Source organism: Lynx canadensis, chromosome D2 (assembly GCF_007474595.2).
Source record: "Lynx canadensis isolate LIC74 chromosome D2, mLynCan4.pri.v2, whole genome shotgun sequence".
NCBI classification, from domain to species: domain Eukaryota; kingdom Metazoa; phylum Chordata; class Mammalia; order Carnivora; family Felidae; genus Lynx; species Lynx canadensis.
The window spans coordinates 56,067,999-56,095,752 of record NC_044313.2 but is presented as its reverse complement, the minus strand read 5'-3'; the positions used below and the strand labels follow the sequence as shown (position 1 = coordinate 56,095,752).

General features: G+C 55.1%; 1 protein-coding gene across 2 annotated transcripts in view; it reads left to right on the top strand.

The window, feature by feature from the left end:
* Positions 1-27,740, top strand: part of PALD1 (phosphatase domain containing paladin 1) — a 75,633-nt gene extending 47,893 nt beyond the window's left edge. The window contains exons 12-20 of one of the 2 annotated variants that reach the window (XM_030335116.1): positions 116-244; positions 745-861; positions 939-1,094; positions 1,405-1,587; positions 2,708-2,848; positions 3,086-3,157; positions 5,416-5,556; positions 24,072-24,227; positions 26,182-27,740. In XM_030335116.1, coding sequence (XP_030190976.1) covers positions 116-244; positions 745-861; positions 939-1,094; positions 1,405-1,587; positions 2,708-2,848; positions 3,086-3,157; positions 5,416-5,556; positions 24,072-24,227; positions 26,182-26,334 — 1,248 coding nt within the window. In that variant the 3' untranslated portion in view covers positions 26,335-27,740. Of the gene's footprint in view, positions 1-115; positions 245-744; positions 862-938; positions 1,095-1,404; positions 1,588-2,707; positions 2,849-3,085; positions 3,158-5,415; positions 5,557-5,686; positions 6,106-24,071; positions 24,228-26,181 lie in introns of those variants that run through there. The other variant, XM_030335118.1, reaches the window with a different exon arrangement.
* The last annotated feature ends 14 nt before the right edge of the window (positions 27,741-27,754 follow it).

Here is a 27,754-nt window from a genome sequence, read left to right as displayed (position 1 = left end):
TGCCCTGGACCATGATGGATGTCTCTTGAGGGCTCCCCCACCACAGGGCAGGCTGGGAGAGTTTGGGGTGGCCTCGTGCCCCTGAACTCCCATCTCTCTCCGCCTTGGGCTGTAGTACCCGCTGGCCTTTGCCCTCAGTTTCAGCCGCTGGCTCTGTGCCCATCCTGAGCTGTACCGCCTGCCTGTGACCCTGAGCTCAGCGGGGCCTGTCGTCCCTGGGGACCTCCTCACTAAGGGCTCTCTGGTGAGTGTGGCCGGCTGTCCGGGGACGTAGAAATGGGTGTGGGCTGGCCACGGGGCCGGTGCGCCCTCGATTCCTGAGGGGTTGGGTTGGTTACACATTGGTCCCCTTCACAGGAGGCAAAGGGGTGATGGCCTTTGGGGTGGCAGAGTCCTCCTATGGGTGATGTGGGTTGATCTCAGGCCCCGAGAAGCATCTGCCGCTTTGGCCATTGCTGTGGTACCCTCTCCTCCTCCGCAAACCCAGGTGCTTGGGACAGGGAGTCAGGAAACCTGGTTCTGATGTCTTTGCCACCGGCCTCTCATCTTTGAGCCTCACCTTCCTCATCTGGAGGGTGGCCAATATCGCTCTGCTCCTTGCCAGGGTGGTGACGAAGTTCCAAGTGTGCAAAAGTGCTTTGTAAACCGTAAAGTGCTGCTCCTAGCCCGCCTCTGCCCGCCTTGGGCCAGGCCCTGAGTCTCAAGGCAGCTGCTGCGGTCACAGGCTTGCTGCTCTCCCCACAGGGGGCGGACGACCTCATCTCCCCAGACGCACTCAGCACCGTCAGAGAGATGGACGTGGCCAACTTCCGGCGGGTGCCCCGCATGCCTATCTATGGCACAGCCCAGCCCAGCGCCAAGGTGGGCACCCCAGGGGCCCCAGGGGGCTCGGGGGAGAGGGTGGGGCCCTTTCACTGATGGCCCTCCTGTCCCCCCAGGCCCTGGGGAGTATCCTGGCCTACCTGACTGATGCCAAGCGGAAGCTGAAGCATGTCGTGTGGGTCAACCTGAGGGAGGAGGCCGTGTTGGAGTGTGACGGGCACACCCACAGCCTGCGGTGGCCTGGGCCCCCCATGGCCCCTGACCAGCTTGAGGTGAGGCCGTCCTGCCTTCTGCACAGCCCTACCTCGGACCCTCCCCTGGCAGGGTCTTCAGAAGGTTCCGTGCTCCTCTTGTAAGATGGAGAAACTGAGGCCCCAGGAGGAGCAGACTCAGGGAGGGGCTGATTTAGGACTCCCATTTCGGCCATCTCTCCCCGCCTCTGGGTCTGGCTGTCACCCCTGAGGCTCAGGGCAGGGCTGCTCCCCAAAGCCGGGACTGGTCCTGGCCATGGCAGGCTTTGGCCTTCCGGGGTGGCCTGGAGGCTGCCTCGGTGGCCTGACCCTCTGTCCCACCCTCCCCTAGCACCTGGAGATCCAGCTGAAGGCCCACCTGAGTACGCCTCTCCCAGGCACGGGGGGGCCACCGACTCACAGGTTCCAGACGTGCCTCACCACACGGGAGGTCTTCGCCCAGCACCGTGGGGCCTACCCCGGCCTCACTTACCACCGCATCCCCGTGCCAGACTTCTGCGCCCCCTGCGAGGAGGTGAGGGGGCTGCGCAGGCCGGACCTCTGTGGGGCAGAGGAAGCCCTCTCCCGCCTCCCCTCTGGCCCGGGCCTTGGCTGTGGGCACAGCTCTCCTGGGGGCCTGGGAGCTCGTTCAGCCTTCAGATTTGGCCCAGGTGGTTTAGTCACAGCTTCGCGTCTGCATGTGCTTGTATGTGCGTGTGTGCTTATTATGTGTTGCAGGTGTTTGTGGCGAATATGCGTCTGTTGGGGAGGCGTGGTTGGAGCGGGTGTGGGTGTCACTGTGGAGTATGTGTATGTGCGTGGTGGGTGTGTTCGTGTGGAATCTGCGACGTTCTTCTGGTCTTTACCGGGGGATACGTGGAGAACGTGCCTTTGGGGAACTGTGTGTTGTCGTGTGGGTACGGGGTTTGTGGAAGAGGGAGCTGCGGAGTGCTGGTGTATGACCAGGGTTGTGTGGGCGTGGTCTCCGTAGGGTTGTGTCTTTGCAGGTGTCTGTGTGGTTTGTGTCTTTAAGGTACGGGGGATGCATCTGGGGGGGGTGTGCCCGCCACTTCCGGCATGTGGGTCGCTGTGCGATGTGTTGGGTGTTTGGTGATGTGTCCGTGCGGAGTGTGTTCTGTGCTGGGGGTGTGTGGGGACTTCTGATGTGTACCCTGTAGTAGGTGGTGGCTGGGGCTCGGATTCCCTGCCTCTGTGGGTCTGGTCGCCTGTAGTTTGTCGCCCCCTGGTGGACATGTGCTGCAGTGCTCTGCTGAGGTCAGACCCCTGCCCTCGGGCTGGGTTGCGGGTTGGGCCCTTCCCAGGGAGGCAACAGGGCCAGGGCCTGGGAACACAGCTCATGGGAGTGGCATACATGTTTTGTGTCCTGGCAGTGTGTGTGTGTGTGTGTGTGTGTGTGTCTGCTCGCATGTCTGGTCCTGACGCCTGGGGTAGAGGTGACGGTACACAGGGGTGTGGCCATTTACGTGCACGTGGTGAGTTGAGTGGTGAGCGCACAGGTTGTGAGCCTGACCCAGAACCTGGCACGGGGTATCCTAGGACAGCTGCTGGGATTTGCCGTTTGGGGGGGGGTGGGCCATGTTGGGAGCCTGCGGCCTCGAGCACCTGCCGACTTAGCCCCTGGTCTCCCCACCCAGGATCTCGACCGACTGCTCGAGGCCCTGCGGGCTGCCCTCGCCAAGGACGCGGGCACCGGCTTCGTGTTCAGCTGCCTCAGCGGCCAGGGCCGGACCACGACCGCCATGGTGGTGGCTGTGCTCGCCTTCTGGCACATCCAAGTATGCGTGGCCTGTCACGTGTGGATGGGGCAGGGTGGGGCTCGGTCCGGGGACGCTGGCTGCGGCAGGAGGGTGTGGGAGGCAGAGACGGGGCCTGGCGCGGTCCTGGAGCCTCTCCCATCAGTCTTGGGCAGAGGGCACGTGGGGCTGGCAGCGCCCCCGGCAAGGGGCTCCCCGCAGTGGGAGGGTGTGGCCTGGACAGAGGTGCTCCCTGTACTAGCAGCTGTCCTCCCTCAGGGCTTCCCCGAGGTGGGCGAGGAGGAGCTTGTGAGTGTGCCCGATGCCAAGTTCACCAAGGGCGAGTTTGAGGTGAGCATGCCCCAAGGGGCCCCCGGGGACACCTGGGCGAGGGGAGAGGGCACGTCTCACTGGCAGGTCTGGGGATCCTCAGAGCTCCTCTTCATGATGTCACCTTCTTCCACCTCATCATCTCCGTGCTCCCCTGCTCCCATTTCACAGTGAGCAAACCAAAGCACAGGTCCGCTTGGCTCCGGGCCCTGGTCAATGGCGATTGGAGAAGAGCGGGGTCGGTCTAGCCTGGCCCTGCCGCTGGGCTGCTCCGCCCTGGGGGGGGGGGGCTGGCCACCATCTCGTCTGGGTGACACCGACGCTCCCTGACAGGCACTTGGGACCCAGCTGTGGCTCGTGACCTCGATGCGGGGTCAAGGCCTGTCCTGCCCCACCCCCGTTTCAGTCCAGGGCACTGAATGCATAGCCACTAATATTTCTAATTTAGTCAGCCCTGTATTGTACGCTTGCCACGTGTCATCGATTCAGACACCCTGCAAGTAGGTGGCTGTGTCCCTGCCCTACAGACGGGGAACGTGGAGCTCAGAGCTGGCATGTGGCTCTCTGGCATTGGTGCTGTGGTCGGCTCCTGCCTGGTTGGCTGGCCTCCTCACATTGCTCTTGCCTTGCTGTCCCTGCTGCCCTGTCACCCTGGCCTCAAACTTGTCAAGCTCCCTCAGCTTCTTGGCCTTTGCATATGCTGTTCCCTCTCCAGAAACTCCTCTTTTCCTTCCCCTCGCTGATTTGCTGATTCTTAGATTTTTGTGTTTTTTTAATTGTGGTAAAATATACGTACGATGTAATTTACCATTTTAACCATCCTTAAAGCGTACATTCGCATTGTCGTGCACGTTCGCATTGTTGTGCAACCATCGAGTGCCTTCGCGTTGTCGTGCAACCATTACCATCATCCGCCTCTAAGACTCTTTCTTCATTGAAAACTGACCGTCCCCACAAAACAGTAACTCCCCATTCCTCCCTCCCCTCAGCCCCTGGTGACCACTGTTCTACTTTCTGTCTCTGTGGATTTGACTGTTCTAGGTACCTCAGATAAGTAGGATGATAGAGAATTTCTCCTTTTGTGTTTGGTTTATTTCACTTAGCACAGCATGGTGTTCTTGAGGTTCCGTCGTGTTGAGGGTCTATTAGAATTTCACTCTTTTTTTTTTTTTTTTTTAATTTTTTTTTTTCCAACATTTATTTATTTTTGGGACAGAGAGAGACAGAGCATGAACGGGGGAGGGGCAGAGAGAGAGGGAGACACAAAATCGGAAACAGGCTCCAGGCTCTGAGCCATCAGCCCAGAGCCTGACGCGGGGCTCGAACTCCCGGACCGCGAGATCGTGACCTGGCTGAAGTCGGACGCCCAACCGACTGCGCCACCCAGGCGCCCCAAAATTTCACTCTTTTTTAAAGCTGGGTAGCATTCTGTTGTATGTACAGACCACATTCTGTTTATCAGTTTATCTGTCGGTGGACACAGGTTATTTTCACCTTCTGGCTCTTGTGAATGATGCTGCTCTAAACAGGGGAGTACAAATATCCATTCAAATATCTGCTTGCACTTTTAGAAGTAGAATTTCTGGATCATATGGCAGCCTGCTTAATTTTTGAACAACTTCCGTACTGTGTTCCGTGGCAGTGACACCATGTTCCACGTCCACCAGCAAAGCACCAGGGTTTTCGTTTCCCCGACACCTGTTGTTTTTTGTTCTGATAGCAGCCATCCTGGTGGGTGTGAGGTGGCATCTCACTGTGGTTTTGAGTTGTGTTTCCCTAATGATGAGGGATGCTGAGCATCTTTCCATGTGCTTATGGGCCACCTGCGTGTCTTCTATGGAGAAGTGCCTGTTCAGGTGCTTTGCCCATTTTTGATTTGGTTTGTTTTGTTGTTGCATTATGGGAATTTTTAAACGTATTCTGGATATCAGTCCCTTATCCGATATGTGATTTGTAAATATTTCCTTTGCTTCTGTTGGTTGCCCTTTGACACTGTTGATAGTGTCCTTGCTTTTGTTGCCTTTGCTTCTGATGTCATATCTAACAAATCATTGCCCAATGCAACATCATGAAGCTTTCGTCTGTATTTTCTTCTAAGAGTCTTATGGTTTTAGCTCTTTGTTTAGATCCGTTTTGAGTTAAACTTGCATGTGAATATCCAGTTTTCCCAGCACTGTTTCTTGGAAATGGACCTTGAGGTGGCCCTTAGTGTGGGGTGAGCCTGGGACTGGGGGCCCCACCTACCCTTCTTGGTTTTCTCGGTGCTCCTCTGGCCCCAGGTGGTGATGAAGGTGGTGCAGCTGCTGCCCGCTGGGCACCAGGTGAAGAAGGAGGTAGATGCAGCCCTGGACACAGTCAGTGAGACCATGACGCCCATGCACTACCACCTGCGGGAAATCATCATCTGCACCTACCGCCAGGTGAGCCTTGCCCAGACCCAGGTGTCCTTCCCCATGTGCACGGCCCGGGTTGTGTTTGACTGGGTGTGAGGTGGCTAGGGATCCTGGGGGACCCTCCTCAGTTCTTAGTTATTTCTTCGCCTTTTGCAAGTGATCTGTGAAATGGAAACACCTCCGCCCCAACTCATCCTGGCTTGACTTTGGAGTGCTTGATGTCCAGCACCGGCGATATTCAGAGTAACCACTGCTGCAGCCCTGGGACCAGTCACGGTGTGGCCGGTCAGAGGAAACACCCTGTCCTAGACCCCTGTGGTACTGGGTGTTAACCCTCTGTTCCTGGGTTATGAGGGGCACCGAGGGTCTCGGGCAAGAGTCAGGTTGGTAGATGGGGCCACTCCAAGGTCTTGGCAGGTGGCCACGTAACCACCTGCAGGGAAGCCGTTCAGTGTTGTAGCAGCTGATGCTGCCCGGCTGCCCACCCAGGACCCGTGTATGTCTGTGCTGCCCGGGGCTGGCCCCAGATTGACCTGCTCAGTTAAAAATTCTGTTTGAATAACTCTTTAAGTTATAAGAATGAAAAGGTGGGGGCTCCTGGGTGGCTCAGTCGGTTGAGCATCCGACTTTGCCTCAGGTCACGATCTTACGATTCGTGAGTTCCAGCCCCGCATCGGTCTCTGTGCTGACGGCTCAGAGCCTGGTGTCTGCTTCGGATTCTGTGTCTCCCTCTCTCTCTCTGCCCCTCCCTCACTCATGCTTTGTCTCTCTCTGCCTCTCAAAAATGAATAAACGTTGAAAATTAAAAAAAAAAAATTAAAAGATTGGGGTGCCCGGGCAGGTCAGTTCAGTTAAGCGCCTGACTTTTGATTTTGGCTCCGGTCATGATCTCACAGTCATGAGATCAAGCCCCCAGTGGGGCTCCCCACTGGGCATGGAGCCTGCTTAAGGATTCTCTCTCTCTCTGTCTCTCTCTCTCTCTGTCTCTCTCCCTCTCTCTCCCTCCTTCCCTTTCTCCCTCACCCCCTCTCTTGCCCCTCCTTTGTGCATGCGTGTGCACACTCTCTCTCTCTCAAAAAAAATAAAAAGTCTCCATGAAAGTACAAATTTTATGAAAAACCCAGGATTTCAGCCTATTTAGAAAAAAATGTGTCTTTCAATTAGTTGTCTGCAGGGCTCTGTCATATACAGCCCTCCTGGCTCCCATGCAGGGCTTGCTGGTGGTGGGGTTAGTTGTAGTGAGAAGTGGTGGGTGGGAGCAGAAGGAAGATATTGAGTCATTCCCCAGTATGGCCACCAGGTGGCCATAGTGAGCTGGGCCTGGGCCAAACTCAAAGGGCCTGAAGAGCAGGTCTTCATCTAGTCTTTTTCATCCCTGCTGCACATAGTTTCACATGGGAGCTTTAAAACTTACCCATGCCTGAGTTGCATCCCTAGAGAGCCTGATTTAGTAGGTCTGCTTGGGGGGCCAGGGAGTGGGTCCTTTTTTTTAAGTTCCCTAGATGCTTGCAATGCGTAGTCAAGGTTGAGAACCACATAGTCTAGGCAGAAGTCCCCAACTTTAGTGAGTTTCAGGATTACCGGGAGGGCCTGTTTAAAATGCATGCTGCTGAGCGCCCGTGCTGAGTTTTCTATTTCGTAGGTCTGGAAGTCTGGCAAACTCTCAGATGACGCTGATTCTCCTGGTCAGGAGGCGGGGGGGGGGGGGGGGGGAGGCGGTGAGGCATACGGAGGGATCTGCTGTAATACTGTCTCAGCCTCTTGCTGTCTTTTTTTTTTTTAATTTTTTTTTTAACGTTTATTTATTTTTGAGACAGAGAGAGACAGAGCGTGAACAGGGGAGGGGCAGAGAGAGAGAGACACACAGAATCCAAAACAGGCTCCAGGCTCTGAGCTGTCAGCACAGAGCCCGACGAGGGGCTCGAACTCACGGACCGCGAGATCATGACCTGAGCCGAAGTCGGACGCTTAACCGGCCGAACCACCCAGGCGCCCCTCTTGCTGTCTTTTTAATAAACACTTTATTGAGCTAAAATTCACATACCATACAAACCAGTTATTTACAATGGGCAGTTCAGTAGCTTTTAGGACGTTCGCAGAGCTGTGTAGCCACCACCACAGCCAGATTTAGGACATTTTCATTACCCTAAAAAGCAACTTCATACCCCAGTTCCCCACCCCCACCCCCACCCCAGCCCTAGGCAACCGTGAATCTACTTTCTGCCTCTGTGGATTTGCCTCTTCTGGACGTTTCATAAAAGAGGGATCGTACAGGGCGCCTGGGTGGCTCAGTCGGTTGAGCGTCCGGCTTCGGCTTAGGTCACAATCTCACAGTCTGTGAGTTTGAGCCCCACGTCGGGCCGTGGGCTGACAGCTCAGAGCCTGGAGCCTGCTTCAGACTCTGTGTCTCCCTCTCTCTCTGCCCCGCCCCTGCTCATGCTCTGCCTCTCTCTCTCTCAAAAATAAATTAAAAAACATTAAAAAAAAAAATTAAAAAAAAAAAAAGAGGGATCGTACGTGTTCCTTTGTGACCTGCTTCTTCCACGGAGCGTCATGTTTTCAAGTCTCAGCCATGTTGTCGCATGGATCACCATTTCATTTCTTTTTGTGACTAATATTCCATCGTGTGGATACATCACCTTTTGTGAATCCATTCATCCAGTCGATAGACGTTCAGGTTGTTTCCCCCTTTTGGCTGTTAGGAATATGATGCTGCTTAGACGTTGATGTACAAGGTTTTGTATGAAGACGCTTGCACTTCTCTTGGCTATATATACCTGGGAGTAGCGCTGCTGGGTCATGTGCTAATTCCCTGGTTAATTTTTTGAGGACCTGGCAGACCATTTTCCAAAGCGACTGTACCATTTAACATTTCTCCTAGCGATGCGTGAAGGTTCCCGTTTCTCCACATCTGGCTAATTATGGTGGTGGTGGTGATTATCGTTTTCATTTGTAGCCTGCCTTCTGGTGTGAAGTGGTATTTCATGATGGTTTTGGTTTGCATTTCCTTTATGACTAATAACGTTGAGCATCTTTTCATGAACGTATTATCCATTTGTCTATCTTCATTTTTTTTTAAAAAATTGTTTAATGTTTATTTTAGAGCGAGATTGAGAGACAGAGCATGAGTGGTGGGGAGGGCAGAGAGAGAGGGAGCCGAAGGGTCTGAAGCGGGCTTGGCACTGGCAGCAGGGAGCCGGGTGCGGGGTTCGAACCCACGAGCCGTGAGATCATGACCGGAGCTGAAGTCAGATGCTTAACTGAGTGAGCCACCCAGGCGCCCCCATTTATCTGTCTTCCTTAGAGAACTGTCTCTTCAGATCCTTTGCCCATTTAAACATTTTTTTTTGTCTTTATTGTTGACTTGCAGGAGGTCTTTATTTATTACAGATACTAGTCTCTTATCAGGTATATGATTTGCAAAATTTTTCTCCAGTGGCTGCGATTAAAATTCTTTAGTCTGTCTTCACTTTCTTGATGGTGTCCTTTGATGCATGGAAATTTTACATTTTGACTTATCTATTCTTTCGTTGCTGCTATGTGCTTTTGGTGTCGTGTCTAATCGGAGGTCATGAGGACTTACTTCTAAGAGGCAAATAGTTTCTTCTAAGAGTTGAATAGTTATAACTCTCACATTTAGTCTTTGATCCCTCCTGAGTTGATTTTTATATATGGCATGAGATAGAGGTCTAGTTTCATTCTTTTGCATGTAGATAATCCAGTTGTCCTCGTACGTGTGTTGAAAAGACAATCCTTTCCCCACTGAATGGCTTTGACACCCCTAAAGAAATCCACTGACTTTTGAAAATGTGGGGGCTTATTTCTGAACTTTCAATCCTATTCCATTGATCCATTTGTCTGTTCTGTGCCAGCACAACGCTGTCTTAATTACCGTAGTATTGCAGTGAATTTTGAAATTAGGAAATGGGTTCTCCAACTCTGAATTTCTTTTTCAGATTTTTTTGTTTTTTTGGCTATTCTTGGTCCTTTGCATTTCGAATTTTAGGATTACAGCTGAGATTTTGATGGGGATTGCATTGAACATATAGGTGACTTTGGGAAGTATTGCCATCTTAACAATAATTACTCTTTTGCTTCATGAACATGAGATGTCTTTCCATTTATTTAGGTCTTCTTTACTTTTTTACGTGATGTGTTATAGTTTCCAGACTGTAAGTTTTATACTTCTTATGTTAAGTTTTATTCATAAGTAAGTTATTGCTTTTGTTCTATTGTAGAATTGATTTCTCAATTTCATTTTTAGTTTGTTCATTGTTATTATATAGAAATATAGTTGATATTTATATATATATTTTTTAGTATTATTTTTTAAATATTTATTTTGAGAGACAGAGAGTACGAGTGGGGGATGGACAGGGGGAGAGAGAATCCCAAGTAGGCTCCATGCTGTCAGCACAGAGCCCGACATGGGGCTCGATCCCACAAGCCCTGAGATCATTACCTGAACCAAAATCAAGAGTCAGATGCCTAACCGACTGAGCCACCCAGGCGCCCTGATATTCGTATATTGATTTATCTTACAACCTTGCTAACCTAATTCATTAGTTTTAATACCTTTTTAGTGAATTCTTAGAATTTTCTATTTATAAGATCATGCCATTTACAAATAGAGATAGTTTTACTTCCTTTCTTGTTTTAAAGTTTATTTATTGGGGCACTTGGGTAGCTTAGTCGGTTGAGTGTCCGATTTTGGCTCAGGTCATGATCTCACAGTTTGTGGGCTCGAGCCCCCCATCAGGCTTTGTGCTGACAGCTCAGAGCCTGAAGCCTGCTTCGGATTCTGTGTTTCCTTCTTTCTCTGCCCCTCTCCTGCTCACGCTGTCTCTCTCTCAAAAATAAATAAATGTAAAAAAAAAAATAATAGTAAAAAATAAAGTTTATTTATTTTATTTTTTTAAAATTTTTTTCAACGTTTTTATTTATTTTTGGGACAGAGAGAGACAGAGCATGAACGGGGGAGGGGCAGAGAGAGAGGGAGACACAGAATCGGAAGCAGGCTCCAGGCTCTGAGCCATCAGCCCAGAGCCTGACGCGGGGCTCGAACTCACGGACCGCGAGATCGTGACCTGGCTGAAGTCGGACGCTTAACCGACTGCGCCACCCAGGCGCCCCTAAAGTTTATTTATTTTAAGAGAGAGAGAGAGAGAGAGAACATGAGCATAGGGGAGGGGCAGAGAGCGAGGGAGAAAGAGAATCCCAAGTAGGCTCTGTGCTGTCAGCCTGGAGCCCTACTTGGGGTTCGAACCCACGAACAATGAGATCATGACCTGAGCTGACATCAAGAGTGGGACGCTCAACCGACTGAGCCACCCAGGCGCCCCTACATCTTCCTTTCTAATTTGGATGGCTTTTATTTAATTTTCTTGCTCAATTGCCCTGGTAGATCCTCTAGTAGAATGTTAAATAAAAGTAGCTAGAGCAGACATCCCTGTTCTGTTCCTGGTCTTAGGGGGCAAGCTTGCAGCCTTTCACATTAAGTATGATGTTAGCTATGACCTTTTCGTAGATATTCTTGTCATCTTGAGAAAGTTCCCTTCCATTCTCAGTTTATCAGGGTTTTTTTTTTTTTTCATGAGGAGGTGTTTTAATATTATCAGATGCCTTTTCCATGTCTGTTGAGATGATTATATGGTTTTTGCTCTTTATTCTATTGACGTGGTATCTTACTTTAATTGGATTTTGGATGTTAAACCGGCCTTGCATTCCTGGGATAAATCCGACTTGGTCATGATGTGTATCTTTTTACATGGCTAGATTTGGTTCGTTGAAGATTTTTGCATCAGATTTGTAAGAGATACTGGTTCGTAGTTTTCTTTTTCCTTTGATGTCTTTGTTTGGTTTGGCATTAGGGTGATGCTGGCCTCATGGAATGTCACTGTCTCACTTTTGCAGAGGGGATTGACACCTAGACCGGAGAGAGGTCATCATAAGAGCATTAGCTCGGGCGGCCACAACAAAATACCACAGACCACGTGGCCTAAGCAACAGAAACTTATTTTCTCACGATGTGAATGCTGGAAAGCCCAGGATGAAGGTTCTGACCGATTTGGTTTCTAGTGAGTGCTCTCATCCTGCATGCAAATGGCCGCCTTCTCATCATGTCCCCTTATGGCCTTTCCCTGGTGCCTGTATGTGGACAGATAGCAGGGAGGGAGAGAGAAAGGCATGGGCCTTCTGGTACCTTTTCTTTTTTTTTTTTTTTTTTTAATTTTTTTTTTCAACGTTTATTTGTTTATTTGGGACAGAGAGAGACAGAGCATGAACGGGGGAGGGGCAGAGAGAGAGGGAGACACAGAATCGGAAACAGGCTCCAGGCTCCGAGCCATCAGCCCAGAGCCTGACGCGGGGCTCGAACTCACGGACCGCGAGATCGTGACCCGGCTGAAGTCGGACGCTTAACCGACTGCGCCACCCAGGCGCCCCTCTGGTACCTTTTCTTATAAGGACACTAACCTTAGAGGTCCCAGGACTGCAGGAAGAGCTAAAAGCAACCTTAATCCCAGTGGTGGGGATTTCACAGGCCGGTTTTAAAAAGGGAAGGACCTTTCTAAGGTTGCCAGTGTATAACCTTGTTAAACGTATCCGTTTTCAAGAAAAGGAAGGAAGGAAAGAAAGAAACAAAAAGTTTAAAAACCTAACTACCATCAAATGTGGTTGGCATTTCATAAAAGAAAGGATGTTTTAGTACCAGAAAAGTAGAATGGACTTTATCTCAGAGTGGAGAACATTCCTTGAGCAGGTTTGCGTTTCTAAATTCCTGTGGACTCATGAAACCGGTTATGGACCCCGATTTGGGAATCACAGCTTTTGGCAACCGGGCCTCTATGTGCTTTAGTCAGAAAGGCAGAACACCTCCTTCAAGGTCACCCTGCGCTTGACCTGGCCGGACCCAGAGCACGCGTCCTGCCTGAGGTCAGGCTGGCGTGAGCTGCCCCAGCTGCCTCCAGATTAGAAGGGGCCTCTGGCCCGCTCAGTGCATGCGTGTGGACTCTGGAATGGAGTTCATTAAGGAAGTGGGTTAGATTGTTCTGGGCTGACTGGCAGAAGGAATGTGGATGTGGGAATGGGAGGGGCCTGGGTTCCGACAGCCTCTCTGACCGCCTGCGCCCCCACCTGCCAGGCTGCATCAGTACTGCTTCCTAGCAGGGCTTGGCTGGGCACAGGAAGCGTTCAGCTAATGGGGGGGCTCTGAGGACCCCTGCAGGGCCGGAGCATCCTGTGATGTTCCTGGAGCTTCCAAGTCCCCATAGAGACCCTCAGATTTTAGTGCTAAAGGACTTACAGAGCATCCGTCTCCTCTGTTTGCAGCTGAGCTAGAGAGTGGGTTGTCTAGGGTCCCCTGTGAGTTGGTAGCAGAGCGGGGATAAGACACAAAAATTCTCACTCCTCGCCCCAAGCCCCTCCCCTGACCACGTCACCTTTCACCTGAGGGTCTCGGTCCCTGTTGTCCCTGGTGGGCTGCAGGCCTCACTACTTGAGGCTCCAGAAAGGCAGCTGCTTCCTCTACCCTTTCCCTCCCGTGGACTGACTCCTCTAGAAATGGGCAGGTGCATCTCACCCTTGGTACCTGGCTGTTTATTTAAATTTATTTTTAATGTTTATTTTTGAGAGAGAGAGAGAGAGAATGAGCGGGGGAGGGGTAGAGAGAGAGGGAGACACAGAATCCGAAGCGGGTTCCAGGCTCTGATCCGTCAGCACACAGCCAGACAAGGGCCACGAACCGTGAGATCATGACCTGAGCCAAAGTCCGACACTTAACCGACTGAGCCACCCAGGCGCTCAGCCACCCAGGCGCCCCAAGTACCTGGCTGCTTATTTAAACACAGCAGGCACTGGGGCGCCTGGGTGGCTCAGTCCGTTGAATGTCCGACTTCAACTCAGGTCATGATCTCACACTCCGTGAGTTCGAGCCCCGCGTCAGGCTCTGTGCTGACAGCTCAGAGCCTGGAGCCCGCTTCAGATTCTGTCTCCCCCTGTCTCTGCCCCTCCCCTGCTCATGCTCTGTCTCTCTCTGTCCCAAAAATAAATAAAAACATTAAAAAAATTTTTTAAAAATAAACACAGCAGGCAGGAGGGCTGTTTGTAGCTTGTTATTATAAAGACAAATGAGACCATAGTTTCAGCTCATGGACACTTTATCTTGTTTGCTGAAGAGTCTTACATCGTCATCATATTTCATGTTCACAGGGTCTGTAGAGTGGAAGCACCCAGTGTCACCTGCCGTCCCCGTAGAGGTGGACTGTCACATCGCCCCCCGTTGTGCTCTGGGTGGGTGATGCCACATTGAACGTCGTAGTGTGTGTTGCTCTTTAATCGGTGCAGATAATTTCTGTAGGCTGATGCTTAGAAGTAAGTAAGATTGGTGACGGAGTCGGAAGGTCAGACCTTATTTTTCTTTTAATTATTTTGGAGAATTTCAAACAAAATTTCAAAACTGGGAGAGTGATTTCATGAACCCTTGTGTGCCCACCTCCCAGCTTCAGGAATTACCAATCAGGGCTAGTCTTAGTTCACCTAAGGTTCCTCCCCAGCCCTCTCCCTGCCCCCCCCCCCCCCCCCGATTATTTTGAAACAAGTCCCAGACCTCCTGTTACTTCCTCTGCCAGTATTTCAGCAGGTACCTTAAGGGGGGGGGGAGGGATCTTTTATTCTTTTTCTATTTTTTTTAATCTTTATTTATTTTTGAGAGAGAGAGAGAGACAGCGTGTGAGCAGGGGAGGAACAGAGAGGGAGACACAGAATCCGAAGCAGGCTCCAGGCCCCGAGCTGTCAGCACAGAGCCCGACACGGGGCTCGAACTCATGAACTGTGAGATCATGACCTGAGCCGAAGTCGGACGCTCCACTGACTGAGCCACCCAGGCGCCCCAGTGGGGAGGGATCTTTTATTTATTTTTTTTTTTTTTAATTTTTTTTTTTTTTCAACGTTTATTTATTTTTGGGACAGAGAGAGACAGAGCATGAACGGGGGAGGGGCAGAGAGAGAGGGAGACACAGAATCGGAAACAGGCTCCAGGCTCTGAGCCATCAGCCCAGAGCCCGACGCGGGGCTCGAACTCACAGACCGCGAGATCGTGACCTGGCTGAAGTCGGACGCTTAACCGACTGCGCCACCCAGGCGCCCGGGAGGGATCTTTTAAAAAAAGGTCATTACCATACTTAAAATGACAGTAGTTTCTTACGATCTAATACCTGGTGAGCGTTCAGATGTTCTCACCTGGTCCCACAGAATCTGTTGGCCTTGGATCAGAATCCAAACAAGCGCCACAGCTCACACGTGGCCGATGTGGCCCGTGGAATCTAGAACCGCTCAGCCCGCTCTTCTTCCCCTGAAGTGTGTCTGCTGAGGTAACGGGCTTGCTCACCGGGCGTCCCCCAGTCTGGACCCTGCTCGTTGCACCCCCAGGTTTAGCTGGGCCATGTCATGTCGCAGCTCCTGCGTCCCCTGTCTCGATCAGATTTGGCTTGGTTTCGGCCAGCAGAGTCACAGGGGTGCTGCGTGCCGCCACGCGGGCTCAGAAGGCCCCGTGGTCTCTTCCGTGACCTGACAGCTGCAGCTGCTCGTCCCCTGCGCTCTTTACTTCATTGAGGGTTTGCAAAATAGTGATATGCTGGCTCTCTCGTTCCCTCTCTCCATGAATTAACTGCAGTACTTACGGAAAGATACTTGGCCGGGGTGCAAGGGAGGCAGGAAGGCAGGCCCTGAGCTTGGGTTTTCACTTGATTTGCTCCTGTTCAAAGGAGGTTTGGGGGGGGGGGCTTCTCTAAAGCCAAGGGGAAGGCTGTTGGGGTTGGTGAGCCCTAAGGTCCCTCCGGAGTCGGATAGAGCTGCGGTCGGTGATGAGGGTCTGGGTGACCTGGGTGGGCCGGGAGAAGAAAGATGGAGGGGCTCCTGGGGGGAGGCTGGGAGTTGTTAGAGGCCAGTGCTGGAGGCCAGGGGACCCAGCCCCCATGTGTCCCCACTGGGAACCTGTGTGGGAGGCGCCCCCAGCAGCGGGGGCACTCCTGGCTCAGTCCTTACTCTGTACCTGTGCCTGATGAAGGGCAGACCGTAACAGTGCCTCCATTTTGTATCTGAGGAAGGGAGGCACCGGGCTTGCCCAAGAACCCACAGCTGGTGGGTGGCAGGAGAGAGAGGCCCCAGACCGACTCTCAGGTCACATCCACTCCGGGTGCCACACGGCTTCCCAAGTCGGAGGCAGTTACACTTCCCTCCCACCTCAAGCCCTGCTGTGGGGGAAAAGAACAACTAGAATCCATGATCCTTGCCCTTGTATTCCCAGCCTCAGAAGGCCGGAGGGTAGGAGCGTGTCCCAGCCTCGGGTTACAGGTATAGGAGTGGGGTGGGGGGGTGGGACCAAAGCTGCATACACATTTTCCATGGAGACAGGCCTTGCCTGGTATACTAACAGTCTGGGCCGCCCTCTCTGCCTGGGCCCGATTTGGGCTGCCTGGCCTCTGTGGGTTGCAGCTCAGTGATGCCTCCCCCGTTCTCTAGAACGTCAGTGACAGTGGGTCAGGGCCTGATCAATCCTATGCTTGTGAGGGGGCCAGAATGCTCAGGGCATTTAGAAAACCACCTCGAAAGGAAAGAAAGAGAAAACTCTTTGAACTAAGCCACTCCTTGAGGTTTCGATAGAGGTGAGAAGGCTGGGCCCCAGGCTGAGAGAATCCAAGATGGCCACCAGCCCACAGTGGTGACACCATCTGGTGAATTAGTTGTTTCCTGCTGGGCCTGGAAAGGGAAAATATTTGTGACAGAAACCAAGGTCAGGGCTCCTGGAGGAAGTCCTGCTAGAATCATTAATGCCAGGGGGCCTTTTCCTTAGCCTTGGCTGGTGACGTTAATTCTTAGTGTTCTGTATTTAACACAGTCTAATGTGTCTCCCTTCTGTCCCTTCAGAAAGAGTTTGAAGAAAAGCTGAGATAAAAGCCCTGCAAAGAGAAAGAAAATGTCCTTTGGTCTCAAGTTGAGATTTATTTTATGAAGACTGTAGTGCTTTAACTTTGAGCAGTGCTTTTCGAGTTTTCTCAGAACTTACTTTTTTGTCTCCTTTGGTCCTCAGAGCCACTGGTAAGGAGATGACAGTGGGATTTACGAGGCCCATTTTACCGAGGAAGGCACTGAGGCCTAATGACACTGTGACCAGCTTGAGGCAGGACCAGAACCTATCTCCCAACTCCTCTGCCTGTGTTCCTTTCCTTCTGGATGACCATGACCCAGGAGGCAGTTTTATTGTGGTGGAAAAAGGAGCGGTCGGCAAGGACGTCCCCAGGCCCTACTGCATGCGCCGGCCCGGGTTGGTGCAGAGTTGCCAAGAGGTCAGAGACTGAGCTCGGTGTCCCCAAAGTCGAAGGTTATTATCTTATGAAAAATATAGAGTGAGACAGTTTTGGCTCTGAGCCCCAGGTGGGGTCTCTCTCAGTCTCTCCAAGACTCTGGCTTGGCCAAAGCTGTTCCCTGGAGACCTCATTCCAGTAGGTACTGTGTCTCCGGGGCCAGGGCCATGCGATCGGAGCCACCCTGGAATGCTGTGTGCTGTCACATAAAATACGATGGAGGGAAAGGGTTGCCTCCTAAGGCTCTTTCACACTCAGCCCAAAATCGAGCCAGTGGGTCATCCAGCGGCTGCCAGAACGGGGAGAGGGTGTGTGTGTGTGTGTGTGCCGCGTGTGTGTGCGCATGCGTGCACGTGTGTAGGGCCCGCGTTCTCAGTAGCTGAGACTTCTCTCGCTTTCCCTTCCTCCTCGCCGTGTGGCTGAGCTGGAGCAATTTGCACCCTGCAGGGGCGTTTCCCGGTTTATGCAGCAGCAGGCATCCACGGAGCCGGAGCCGTGTGCCAGGCTTGTTTCTAAGTGCGCACCCGAGGCTTGGAACTCGCAGTGGTTTGGGAGGGGTACACACCTCGGCCGCGCCCACTCCGCGTGCACGAGCCGCTGCCTCCGTGCGCACGGCTGTCGTTGTTAGGGTCGTGGTTGTCACTGGGGCCGCCTCTTTCTGCTGCTTGTCTCTCTTCTGCCATGCAGGGTCTCAGCTCTGAAACTCTGACCGCAGGCCCTGCCTGGCCCACCTCGGGCTCTGGAGACGCCTGTCTAGTGAGCAGATAGATGGGCGGGAGGTTGAGTAAGTCCTTGTACGATGAAACAGGAAAACTCGGCCCTGCCTTCCTTATGCCTTCTTGTTCTTTGTCCACACTGCCCGTCTGCCAGGAGAGGGCAGTCTTCTCTAGCGACCTGAGGAGCCCTGGGTGTGGGTCGGAAGCCCTGAGTTCTAGCCTGGGCTCTGCCAGCAGCTCCCTGCACGACCTTTGCCACATTGCTTTGGCCTGCCCGGGCCTCTCCTGTGCCATCTGTCACCTGGGGTCACTATTGCTTCCCCTACCAGCCTTGAAGGGTGGTGGTGAGCACCAGCCGGGGTACTAGGTGAGGTGGGAGCGGGTGTGCAGGGAGGTGGTGGGCAGCGGGGCTGGGACACCTGGCCAGCCCACTAGGTTATGTGCAGGGCAGTGGACTCCTGAGGGCGGGGCCATGCTTGGCACTGAAGTGCAGAGCCCGGCTAGGGGTGAACAACCTTTGGTGAATGAATGACACATACAGAAGCCCATGGTGCCAGGTTTAGTCCCTTCCTGCTCTGAAAGTACTGAACAGGAGGTGTTCTTGGGAAAACCGGTTCCTTGTCTATGGGCCGAGGGCCGTTCTCTCCCTTCTTGGGAGTTACAGAAAGCTTCCGCGTGCTTGACGCCCCAGGACAGGCCTGAGGACAGTTTGCAGGGACTCGTAGAGAGCCCCTGGAAGCAGCTGGCACCGATTGCTTGAGGGCCCATGTCCGACAAGGAGTGGGCGGTGTGTTGAACTTTGAGAATGATGGGGTCGGAGCTCTGGGACCTTGCCCTGCGGAGACTAACCAACTTTGAGGGCTGTCTGTTCCCTGCCCAGCCCAGAACCCTGCTTCACCTGGACAGCAGAGGCCACGGGGCCATGCTCGTTCCAACTGAGTGGGTCGGGGAAACGGCAGCAGGGATACTCCAGTAACAGGGGTGTTGTCTGGCCCGGATTGACTCAGGCCCTGAGCCTGGCCCCACTTGTTCCCCTTGTTTCTCTTTTTGGGCTCCGTTTGCCCGGCAGCCTATGCTGTGCCCAGCTCTCCAGGTGACCCTGACATGTCAGTTCACCTCTTTGACCTTGATCTCCCCTTCCGGAAAGCAGAGGGGTTGATCTAGGTAACCCCAGGCGGTCTGTGATTTGGGGCTTAATAAAAACGGAAGATAGACCCGTTAGTCACTGACTTGGCAGACGTTTATCGCATACCTTCCAAGTGCCAGGCACTGTGCTAGTCCTGGGCATACCTCAGAACGGGGACGCTGCTACCCTCGGGGGACCCATGCTCTCTGAGGGAGACACGTGAGGAACAGCATATGAGTCAAATTCACGTTGCGTCGGGTAGCGGTACATCTGTGGGCGTAGGGGGTTGCAGTCTTAACATCTGATCTGGGTTAGGAAAGGGCTTGATGAAAAAGGTGGCATTTGCACAAAGATCAGAGGGGGTAAATGGGAGAGCCGTGCTGACATCCAGACAGAGGGATATGGCAAGTGCAAAGGCCCTGAGGTGGGGGCTTCCTGGTGTGTTGGAGGGGCGAGGAGGAGGAGCAGGGACAGGCAAGAGAGGAGGTCAGCGGCTACGTGGGCAGGGGGAAGGCTGGATGGGGCCTGGTCTGGGATCGATCATCCAGGGACGATCACACAGACGTTGGTTTCTCCACTGAGTGCCAGTGGGGGCCTGTGCAGTGGGTTGAGCAGAGGAGCCGACTTAAGATTCTAGCGGGATCACTCTGGCGCTGTGTTGAGAATAGGTCTCAGAAGTGGGAGGGAGGGTGGCCAGGGAGGCCAGACAGGTGCTTGACTTGAGGTGGTGAGAGGTGAGATTCATCTGGGAGTGTTTGAAGTGGAGTCAATGAGATGCCCTGACTAGCTGGATGTAGGGCCGAGAAAGGGCGAAGGTAGGGAGAAATGCCAGGCTTTGGGCTGAGCAGCAGGAAGGATGAGCATTAAGACGGGCAGACACGCGGGCGGGCAGATTTGGGGAGACCTCAGGAGGTTCGCCTGGGACATGCTCTGTGAGTTTGAGAAGCCAGATCGATATCCCCCTGGAGCCCACAAGCAGGGGCAGCACGGCAGAGTCCGGATCCCCGGGGGTGGAGGTGCACGTGTGGGGTCCCCAGTGTCCTGCCTGGAATCCCGATTCCAGATGGCACTGGAAGTGTGCTCACCCACCAACCCCGTGCCTGCTTCACGCCTAGTCTGAGCCCTGACACTGACATTCAGGATGGTGGGGAGGAGGGAAGGTGGGAGCCTGCTTAGAGTCCGGTGCCTGCCCCCAGGCTTGTCTTCCAGACCGATCGTTCCTTGGGGAGCAGAGGAGGCCGAGAAGGGGCTGGAGCACTCAGAGCAGGCTTCAGGAGAGCCAGGGCTCGGCCAGGGCCTGAAGGGACGAGTGGAGCAGGGCCAGGCCTGGTGGAGGAGAAGGGCTTTCCAGGCAGGAGCGAGGCCGGGGGGGTAAAGGTAGAGAGGCAAGAGTGAGACAGGGTGTGGTTGAGCTCGACTGTGGCGAAAGGGCCCAGGGTGGTCAGAGAGCTGAGCTGGGTGTTTGCAATTCCTGTCCCAGACGGGAACTCTGGCGTCGGGCAGTTACTTAGCCTGGCCCGGCCTCATCTGCAAAACGGGACGTCCCTCTTCCTTCACGGGGTTGCTAGGAGGGCAAATTAGGATCTAACAGTGAACTCTGGGTGTGATGTGCTCAGTCTGGCATGTGGTATGCAGTCGGCCCCAGACACACCTGGGGAGGCACATCAGCCCGGCCTCCGTGGGCCTCTTCCTTGTGGCCCAGCAAAGAGCAGAGCTTCAGGAGAACCACTGCCTGCCACGCTGGGCCCACGCTGAGGCTGGCCGACCTCAGGCTGGAGAGAGCTGAAATGCCCAGCACCCTGGCCACCTTTCCGAGGCCTCTTCTATTTTAGGACTCAGGCCCAGTGGATGAGGAAGCCTTGTCCAGCTCCACCACAGCTAATGACAGCCTGGCCGGCCGGGCCATTTAAAAATGGCGCCACTATTTTTATCGACAGGAGGTGGCTGGCCTCTCCTCCTCCCCAGACGGTGCCAACATGGGGTGATTTTAAGGAAACCAGGGCCTTGATGGGAAAATGGGTCATTGTCCCAAATCATAGCCTGTGATCATGCAGGAATAGCCCATGGCACCTCATGGGGGGGGGGGTGTCAGTGTCACCTTTACTTGTGGTCCGAATTTAGAGATAATTCTACCCTACTTACCAGTAGGGCTCAGAAGGACACTCAACCTCTCCTCCCTGAATATTCCTCAGACTCTGTCCCCTCTGGTGTCTCTGGGAGCAGCAGGCCTCTGTCCCCATGGGAGCGGGGGGCTTGGAGAGGATAGGGCTTGTGTGTCTGTGCCCCCGGGCCAACCCGTGGGCCAACCCAGAGCTGAGGGCTTCTCATGCCTGTAGGATGTGTCGTTAGAGCTCTCTAGCTGAAAGCAGTTTAAAATGGTTCTTGCCTGGTGGATCTGGGGGTGACTTCCTCTCCTTTCTAAGAAAATGTCGAGTAGGCTCCAGGGATGGAGATTGGGAAGGGATGGGGTGATGAGTGCCCAGTGCGGTGTAGCACGGAGTAACCACTTAGGGGTTGGCAGATGGTGGTGTATTGGCCATACTTTCTATCTAGGTAGAAACTGCTTTTAATTTTTTGTCCACTTCCTGATTTCTTTTTTTTTTTTTTTTTAATGTTTATTTTTGAAAGAGAGACACAGAGCACGGGTGAGGGAGGGGCAGAGAGAGAGGGAGACACAGGATCCGAAGCAGGCTCCAGGCTCCGAGCTGTCAGCACAGAGCCCGACGTGGGGCGCGAACTCATGAATGGTGAGATCAGACCTGAGCTGAAGTAGGACGCTTAACCGACTGAGCCATCCAGGGGCCCCTCCGCTTCCTAATTGCTAAGCAAAACTGCACTTTTTTGAGCCCCTGGTTGGTTGGTCCTTAAAACAAGGCACCTGTCTTTCTCTGCTCCATTCATCTTCCTGCAGCAGCCATGGGGCCATTTCCACCCTCACATCCGCCAGAAGCCTTCAGTGGCCCCTTTGTCCATCGGATCAGGGCCTGGAGTGGCTTCCACACCCTATTCTGGGCCCCAGCCTCCCCTATTGCCCCCTCCCCTGTCAGTCTCCCTTGGACACACCTCACTCTCTGACCCCTTTCCTCCCCCTCTCAGGGCACCTTCCTGCCCTGCTTTTTCCCAACCCACCTCTAATATCACCACCTTTTTTTTTTTAAAGTGTATTTATTTATTTTGAGAGGGACAGAGAGTGAGTGGGGGAGGGGTGGAGAGAGAGAGTGGGACAGACGATCTGAAGCAGGCTCCAGACTCTTGAGATGTCAGCAGTGAGCCTGACGCGAGGCTCAAACTCATTAAACTGAGATAATGACCTGAGCTAAAGTTGGACTCTAACCGACTGAGCCACCCGGGTACCTTTTTTGATGCCCGTCCTGGTCCAGCCCCCTGCCCTGCCTTGGTCCCCTGACCCAGTTGCTCTGGGTGCTCTGCAGTTGTCCTCTGCCTGTGACACACCCAGACTGTGAGTGTCACTGCAGGCAGGGCCTACGCACGCTTCCTCTTCCTGTTGTAGCGCTCTCTCCTGCTCCATAGATCACCGTGGGTCTTCATGGTTTACAGGTGCACCTTATGTGCTCTAGCAATCCCACCTCCAGAATCATGGGGGCTGACAGGTGAAATGGCAGAACTGGGACCAGAGCCCCATATCATGTCTCCCAGGGAGTCAGAGCAGTGGTCGTGGGCCCTCCCTCCTCTGGGGCCCCATCCACTGCCCACCCTCCACTCCTGCCCCATCCCTGGGGACCCAGAGCTCCCTCCGGATGGTGTGGGTGGGCTGGCTGTGCAAGTTTCCGTAACCACTTGCTCCATCCCGGGAAGGCTGTTACCTGAGGCAGAAATGGAGGGTAGGGGAGCTCAGGCCCTGCAAACGGTCCCCCTCCAGCTCCTGGTTCTTGGGGCTGTAGGTCATGTCATGTCTGGGGCCTTCCTGCGGCGGCCCGGAGGAGACACACTGGGCTGAGCTGTGTCCCCGAGAGAAGGCTTTCAGCCATGGCCCGGCTGTTGGGAGGCTGCCCTTCCTGGTTCCCGGAGGCCCTGGGCTGCCTGTGCCCCCTCCCGCAGATGTTTCTGGCACCCGAGGGAACTGCCTCTGAACTACATCTTCTTCCTGGAGCACAGAGAGCTGCTCTGGGCCCTGGGTGGGGGCCTGGAGGGTGTGGGGTGAGAAGGGGCGGGGGTGAGATGAGGTGCCGTGTTCCCTCTCCGGAGCTCAGCCTCCAGGCTGGGCTGCATGTCTGTGGCAGGTCAGAGGAACAACTCAGACCTGGTGGCAGGGACACTGTCCAGCGGGGGAGCTGACTCTGTATGTCTTGGGGTGCCCACCGATGCCCATGCCAAGAAAGCCTCAAGAGGACCCCATTTAAGTCCCCTTCCTCCTAAGCATTAGCCTCCTGCGAGTCTTCTGTTAATAGGTCACTCCTACCCCCAAACCTTCAGTGGCTCCCCCCATGCTAAAGCCATGGTGCTATTCCCACAGAGAATCACCCGGGGAGCTTCTTGGAATCCTGATGTGTAGGCCCGCAGGCTCCCATCTGATCTGTCTGGGCTGGGGCCCCAGGCATCTGCATGCGAGGGTGGGAACTGGGCTGGAGTAGAGGGCAGGCTTCCCCACTTGGCTGCCAGGCCAGCCCCTTCCAGTCCCCACCTGCCGGGCACCGGCCTCACCTCTGCACCGCCCCACAGGCTGCTCGCTCTCTCCACCCACACAGCCCAGCCAAATCCCACGCTCTCTGGGAAGCCCATCTTTAGTCATGTGGCTGTCCTTTCTCTCCCCAGCATGTCACCTGGTGCTGTTCTCCTAGAAGCTGCCCAAGGTGGCTCGTTAAACAGACTGATGTCCCTCCACCCAGTGCACACACACTCTTTCTCCCCTCAGCCGCCGGGTCTCTTGTTGATCCCCGGCCCTGGTGGCCTTTCTGGGATCTGTCCCAGCCTTGCGGAGGGTAGGGCCAGGGCCGAGGGCTATATTGACTCCCTTCTGCCCCTGATCCTGAGCCACTTGAGGAATGGGCGAGGAAGTCAGCGAGGGACCGGTTGGGGTCAGAGGCCAAGAGGGGGGTCCCCCTCCCAGACAGTGATACACTCACCTGCCCGTGAGCAGCTGGAGGCCACGGAGCCTGGGCCACGGGGGTGTGGAGGCGTGGGGGGTGGGTGAGGCCGTGCTGCATCCGCAGTTGGAGCCCTGACGGCTTAGCCTTGCCATCTGTTGGCCTCTCCTGTAACCGGGGCGGTGCCCTTGGCCTTGCTGTCTGAACCCCTTCCTCCTGTCCTGGTGCTGGTGCCGAGGGCAGCCGGGGTGTGAGCGTGTGGTGTGTCTGACTCCCACCCCGTGCCGTCTTCCAGGCCAAAGCGGCCAAATCGGAGCCGGAGGCCCGGAGGCTGCAGCTTCGGAGCCTACAGTACCTGGAGCGCTACGTTTACCTGGTGCTCCTCAACGCCTACCTCCACCTGGAGAAGGCCGACTCCTGGCAGAGGCCCTTCAGCGCCTGGATGCGGGAGGTGAGATGCGGGGGGTGGGCGTGGGGCTGAGGCCACCCCTCAGGCACCCGTACTTGGCGGGCAGTCGGGAAAAGCTGGATGAGTGAGTGCCGGAGGAGGAGGAGGGAGAGGAGGAGGGCGAGCAGGCGTGTGGGGGCCCTCGGTGCGTCCCCGAGGCTGACATTCCCCGGTGCTCCATGCCCATTGTTGCGTTCACCCCTCACCTGTGCCCTGCGAGGGGCAAGATGGTGGCGTGGCCCCTGCCGCCTTCCAGCTGTGACCTCGGACAAGCTGAGCCCTCTAACCAGCAGTCCTCAGCAGTAAGATGCATCTTGTTACTGTCTGTGCCACCTCAGGACCTTGTGGTGGGGGGGGGGGGGGAGTCCGTGAGACATACCCGGTGCCACCTTCTGGGCCCTGGGTAAGCGGGGCTGCCTTACGTGGCCACTCTTACTCTCCCATTGTACAGAGGAGGAGACTGAGCACAGAGTAAGTACCACGTTCACGGTCAGCACTAGGGCCAGTCGGTTCGCTGCAAAGCCCACCGTGTCTGGCCTGAGACACTGCCCTCTCGTTCCATCTCTGCCGTCCCTCTCTCTGCTTGGCCTCCCGGTTCTTCTAGTTCTTCCTCCGGCTTGGCTGGTTTTGGGGGCAGAGCTGCTGCCTTGGCCCCTCTAGGTCAGGAGAGAGGCTTCCTCCCCCCGCTGGGCAGAGCAGCCTGTAATTACCCCTCCGCCCGGATGCCGGTCTCTCCTGACCTTGCCGGCCTGTCCTGACGGTTCTAATCTGGACTCGAGGCTGGAGTTAGCTCCCCTGGGGCAGGCGGGGCGGAGAGTGGGAGCTGGTGACCCCGCCAGAGTGGACGGGCACGGGGCTTAGGTAGGAGTGCGGGTGAGGTCAGAGCTGCGGGAACAGAGGCAGAGGGACCATGGCAGTGGCTGCTGGCTGCTGGGTAGTTGGGCTGAAGGCAAGCCTTCAGGGTGGTCCTTGGGCAGATGCGTGTTGAGTCAGGAGCCCTGATGGGGGGGTGGATCACACCAAGTCCACGTCAGGGCCATCCTCCTGAGCAGGACTGGGTTCGGCTTCCTCTTTGGACCCCTGGGTGGGATGGATGGAGGTAGTGGGGGACTTCAGACACCTCTGCTTGGGCTCTGCTTGGAGAGTAGAAATTGGGGGAACCAGGGGCTGGGCAGGAACTTGATCCCCTCCCCAGCTGAACCTAGGTGGCTCGTGTTGGGGGCGTATCAAGGAAGGAGAGAACTGGTCGAGTCCAGAGTGTGGGCTCCAGCCTCTGGGGCCCTCAGTCCCTCCATCGTGGGGATGAGTGGAGGGTGGCGGGGGGAGGGTTGCCTGGGGACCGTTGGTCTGAGTGGAGCCTGAATCCTCCCCATCTTCAAGGATGGTGGAGAGAGAAGGGGGCTGGTTGTTGAGTGGGTTGAGTCTAGTGCCGGGCCCTGGGCTGCTGGGCCCAGGGCTGCATGGGGGATGTACAGGGAGCCCCCAGCCCGCCCTCCTGCACTGAGGCCTGCGGTGGACCTGCCTGGTTCACAGCCCGAACACACAGCCACAGGGCTCTCGCTGGCTCCTGTCTCCCCGCCGCCTTCTATGCCCCTGAGCATCTCAGTGGGAACATCAGGGCGGCACAGGCACGGGGGCACTTGGCTTCCTGCGCGGCTGTCCATTTCCTTATTATCTGCTGGGTGCTCTGTGCTCTGTAGCCTTCCATCATGCTCCTGGGAGGTGAAGCCTGTTGTCCCTGTTATAAGGGAACTGAAACTCAGAGCGGCCATTGGCGGTCAAAACACAAACTTGCTCGGGTCGCTGAGCTTGGGGAAGGCAGCGCTGGGCCCCAGGCTCACCTGTGTGTTTTGGAGCCCAGCGCAGGGAGGAAGGTGTGGTGATGTGGTGGTGGTGGTGGGGGTGGGGTGACCCGTCTCCCTGGGAACTCCGCCCCCATCTCTGCTGTCTTCCCCAGGTGGCATCAAAGGCCGGAGTCTATGAGATCCTCAATCAGCTGGGCTTCCCCGAGCTGGAGAGCGTGCAGGACCAGCCCTTCTCCGGGCTGCGCTGCCGGTGGCAGGAGCGGAGCCACGGCCTTGAGCCCGCCGCTGCTGGAGACTTCCTGTAGGAGGTGCTCCCCCGCCCCTGTGTGCCCCCTCCCACAGGCGTGCTCCAGGTGCTCCTCACTGGGAGCCGTCCTGAGGAACCCATTCCCCAGCTTCCCGCAGAGACTGGAGTGGGGTCGGGACCCTTTTTTAAGAAGAGGTTTTGATAGGACAATTAGTGCACAGGTATACTTGTAAACCACAGGCGCACGGGCCCGGCGTGTGCCTTGCAGACCGAAGATGGCTTCCAAGGAGCTCAGTCCCCAAGTAGCCACCAAACGAAGCCACGCTCCACTTGCACGCATGCGCTTTCCTCTCCCGCTTCCGAGCGGTCCTCACAGCCTCAGGTGCAGAGTCCGGTTCCTTCTCTTGCCTTCTCTTGCTGCCCTCCTGCTCGGCTTCTCCCCTTTTGCTGCCTGAGCACTGCCCTGGGGCCCCTGGCTCCCCGGGGAGCGGACAGGGCTCTGGTGGACTGGTCGCTTTAATGGCAGCCTCACCCAGTTCCCTGGCCTCTCGTGCCCCTTCTCCTTCCTTCCCCTTGTCCCTCTCCTGGGGATGGCAGGACTGTGAGGGTCTCCAAGGAGCTGGAAGGGAGGGGTCCTCTCGGGAGGAAAGAGCTTCTAGAAGGTGGATGCGGCCCCAGGAAGAGGTCTGCTCTGTTTCCCGGACGCCAGGGCGGGAAGGGCTGAGGAAGCCAAGCTCCCAGCAGTGGGTCCTTCCGTGCTTCTTCCCTGCCCTGGTGGCCTAGATGGCTCCAGTCCCCATCTGCTGCAGCAGGAGCCCCGAGGACTGCTGGGTGACCCTGAGGGAATGGTGAAGAGGGCTAAGGAGCGTGTGAGGGCTCACCTGGGTGGCAGGCCATCCGAGCTGAGGACCCCCCCGAGCTTCCCTCCAGAGGGAACAGAAGGGGCTGGTGAGCAGGAGGCCTCGGGAGCAGCCCTGTCCCGACAGTGGGAAGGCCGCTGGGAGGGGCGGGAGGGCGCGGTCCCGTGGAGTTGAGTCTGGCTCTTCCTCTGGGGACCGTTCTCCGCTGAAGCCCAGGGGCCGGCCGGCCTGAAGGCTGACTACGCGGCCCTCCCTGGTTGGGTGCGTGTGCTTCTGTGGAAAAACAGGCGGATGTGTCTCTGTTCCCATCTCCCTAGCATTGGAAGGAATTGGGCCGTCTTGGCTGAAATCTGCGAAACTACTGTATGTCCATTCCCTCCCTTTTCAGATCTGTCGGGTTTGTTGATTTTTGCATATATTGGAGAGTTTTGATTTCTTTGCAGACAAGGTCTAGAGGAGGGGTCAGAGCTCAGGCTGAACCGAGAGGGATCCTTTGTGTCTTCACGGTTGGCCCTGACTTTCAGCTGTGCTGGGACCACTGGCCGGTCACTGCGCCTCTCTGCCTCAGTTTCCCCGTTTGTAAAATGGGAGAATAATACTTGCCTACCTACCTCACAG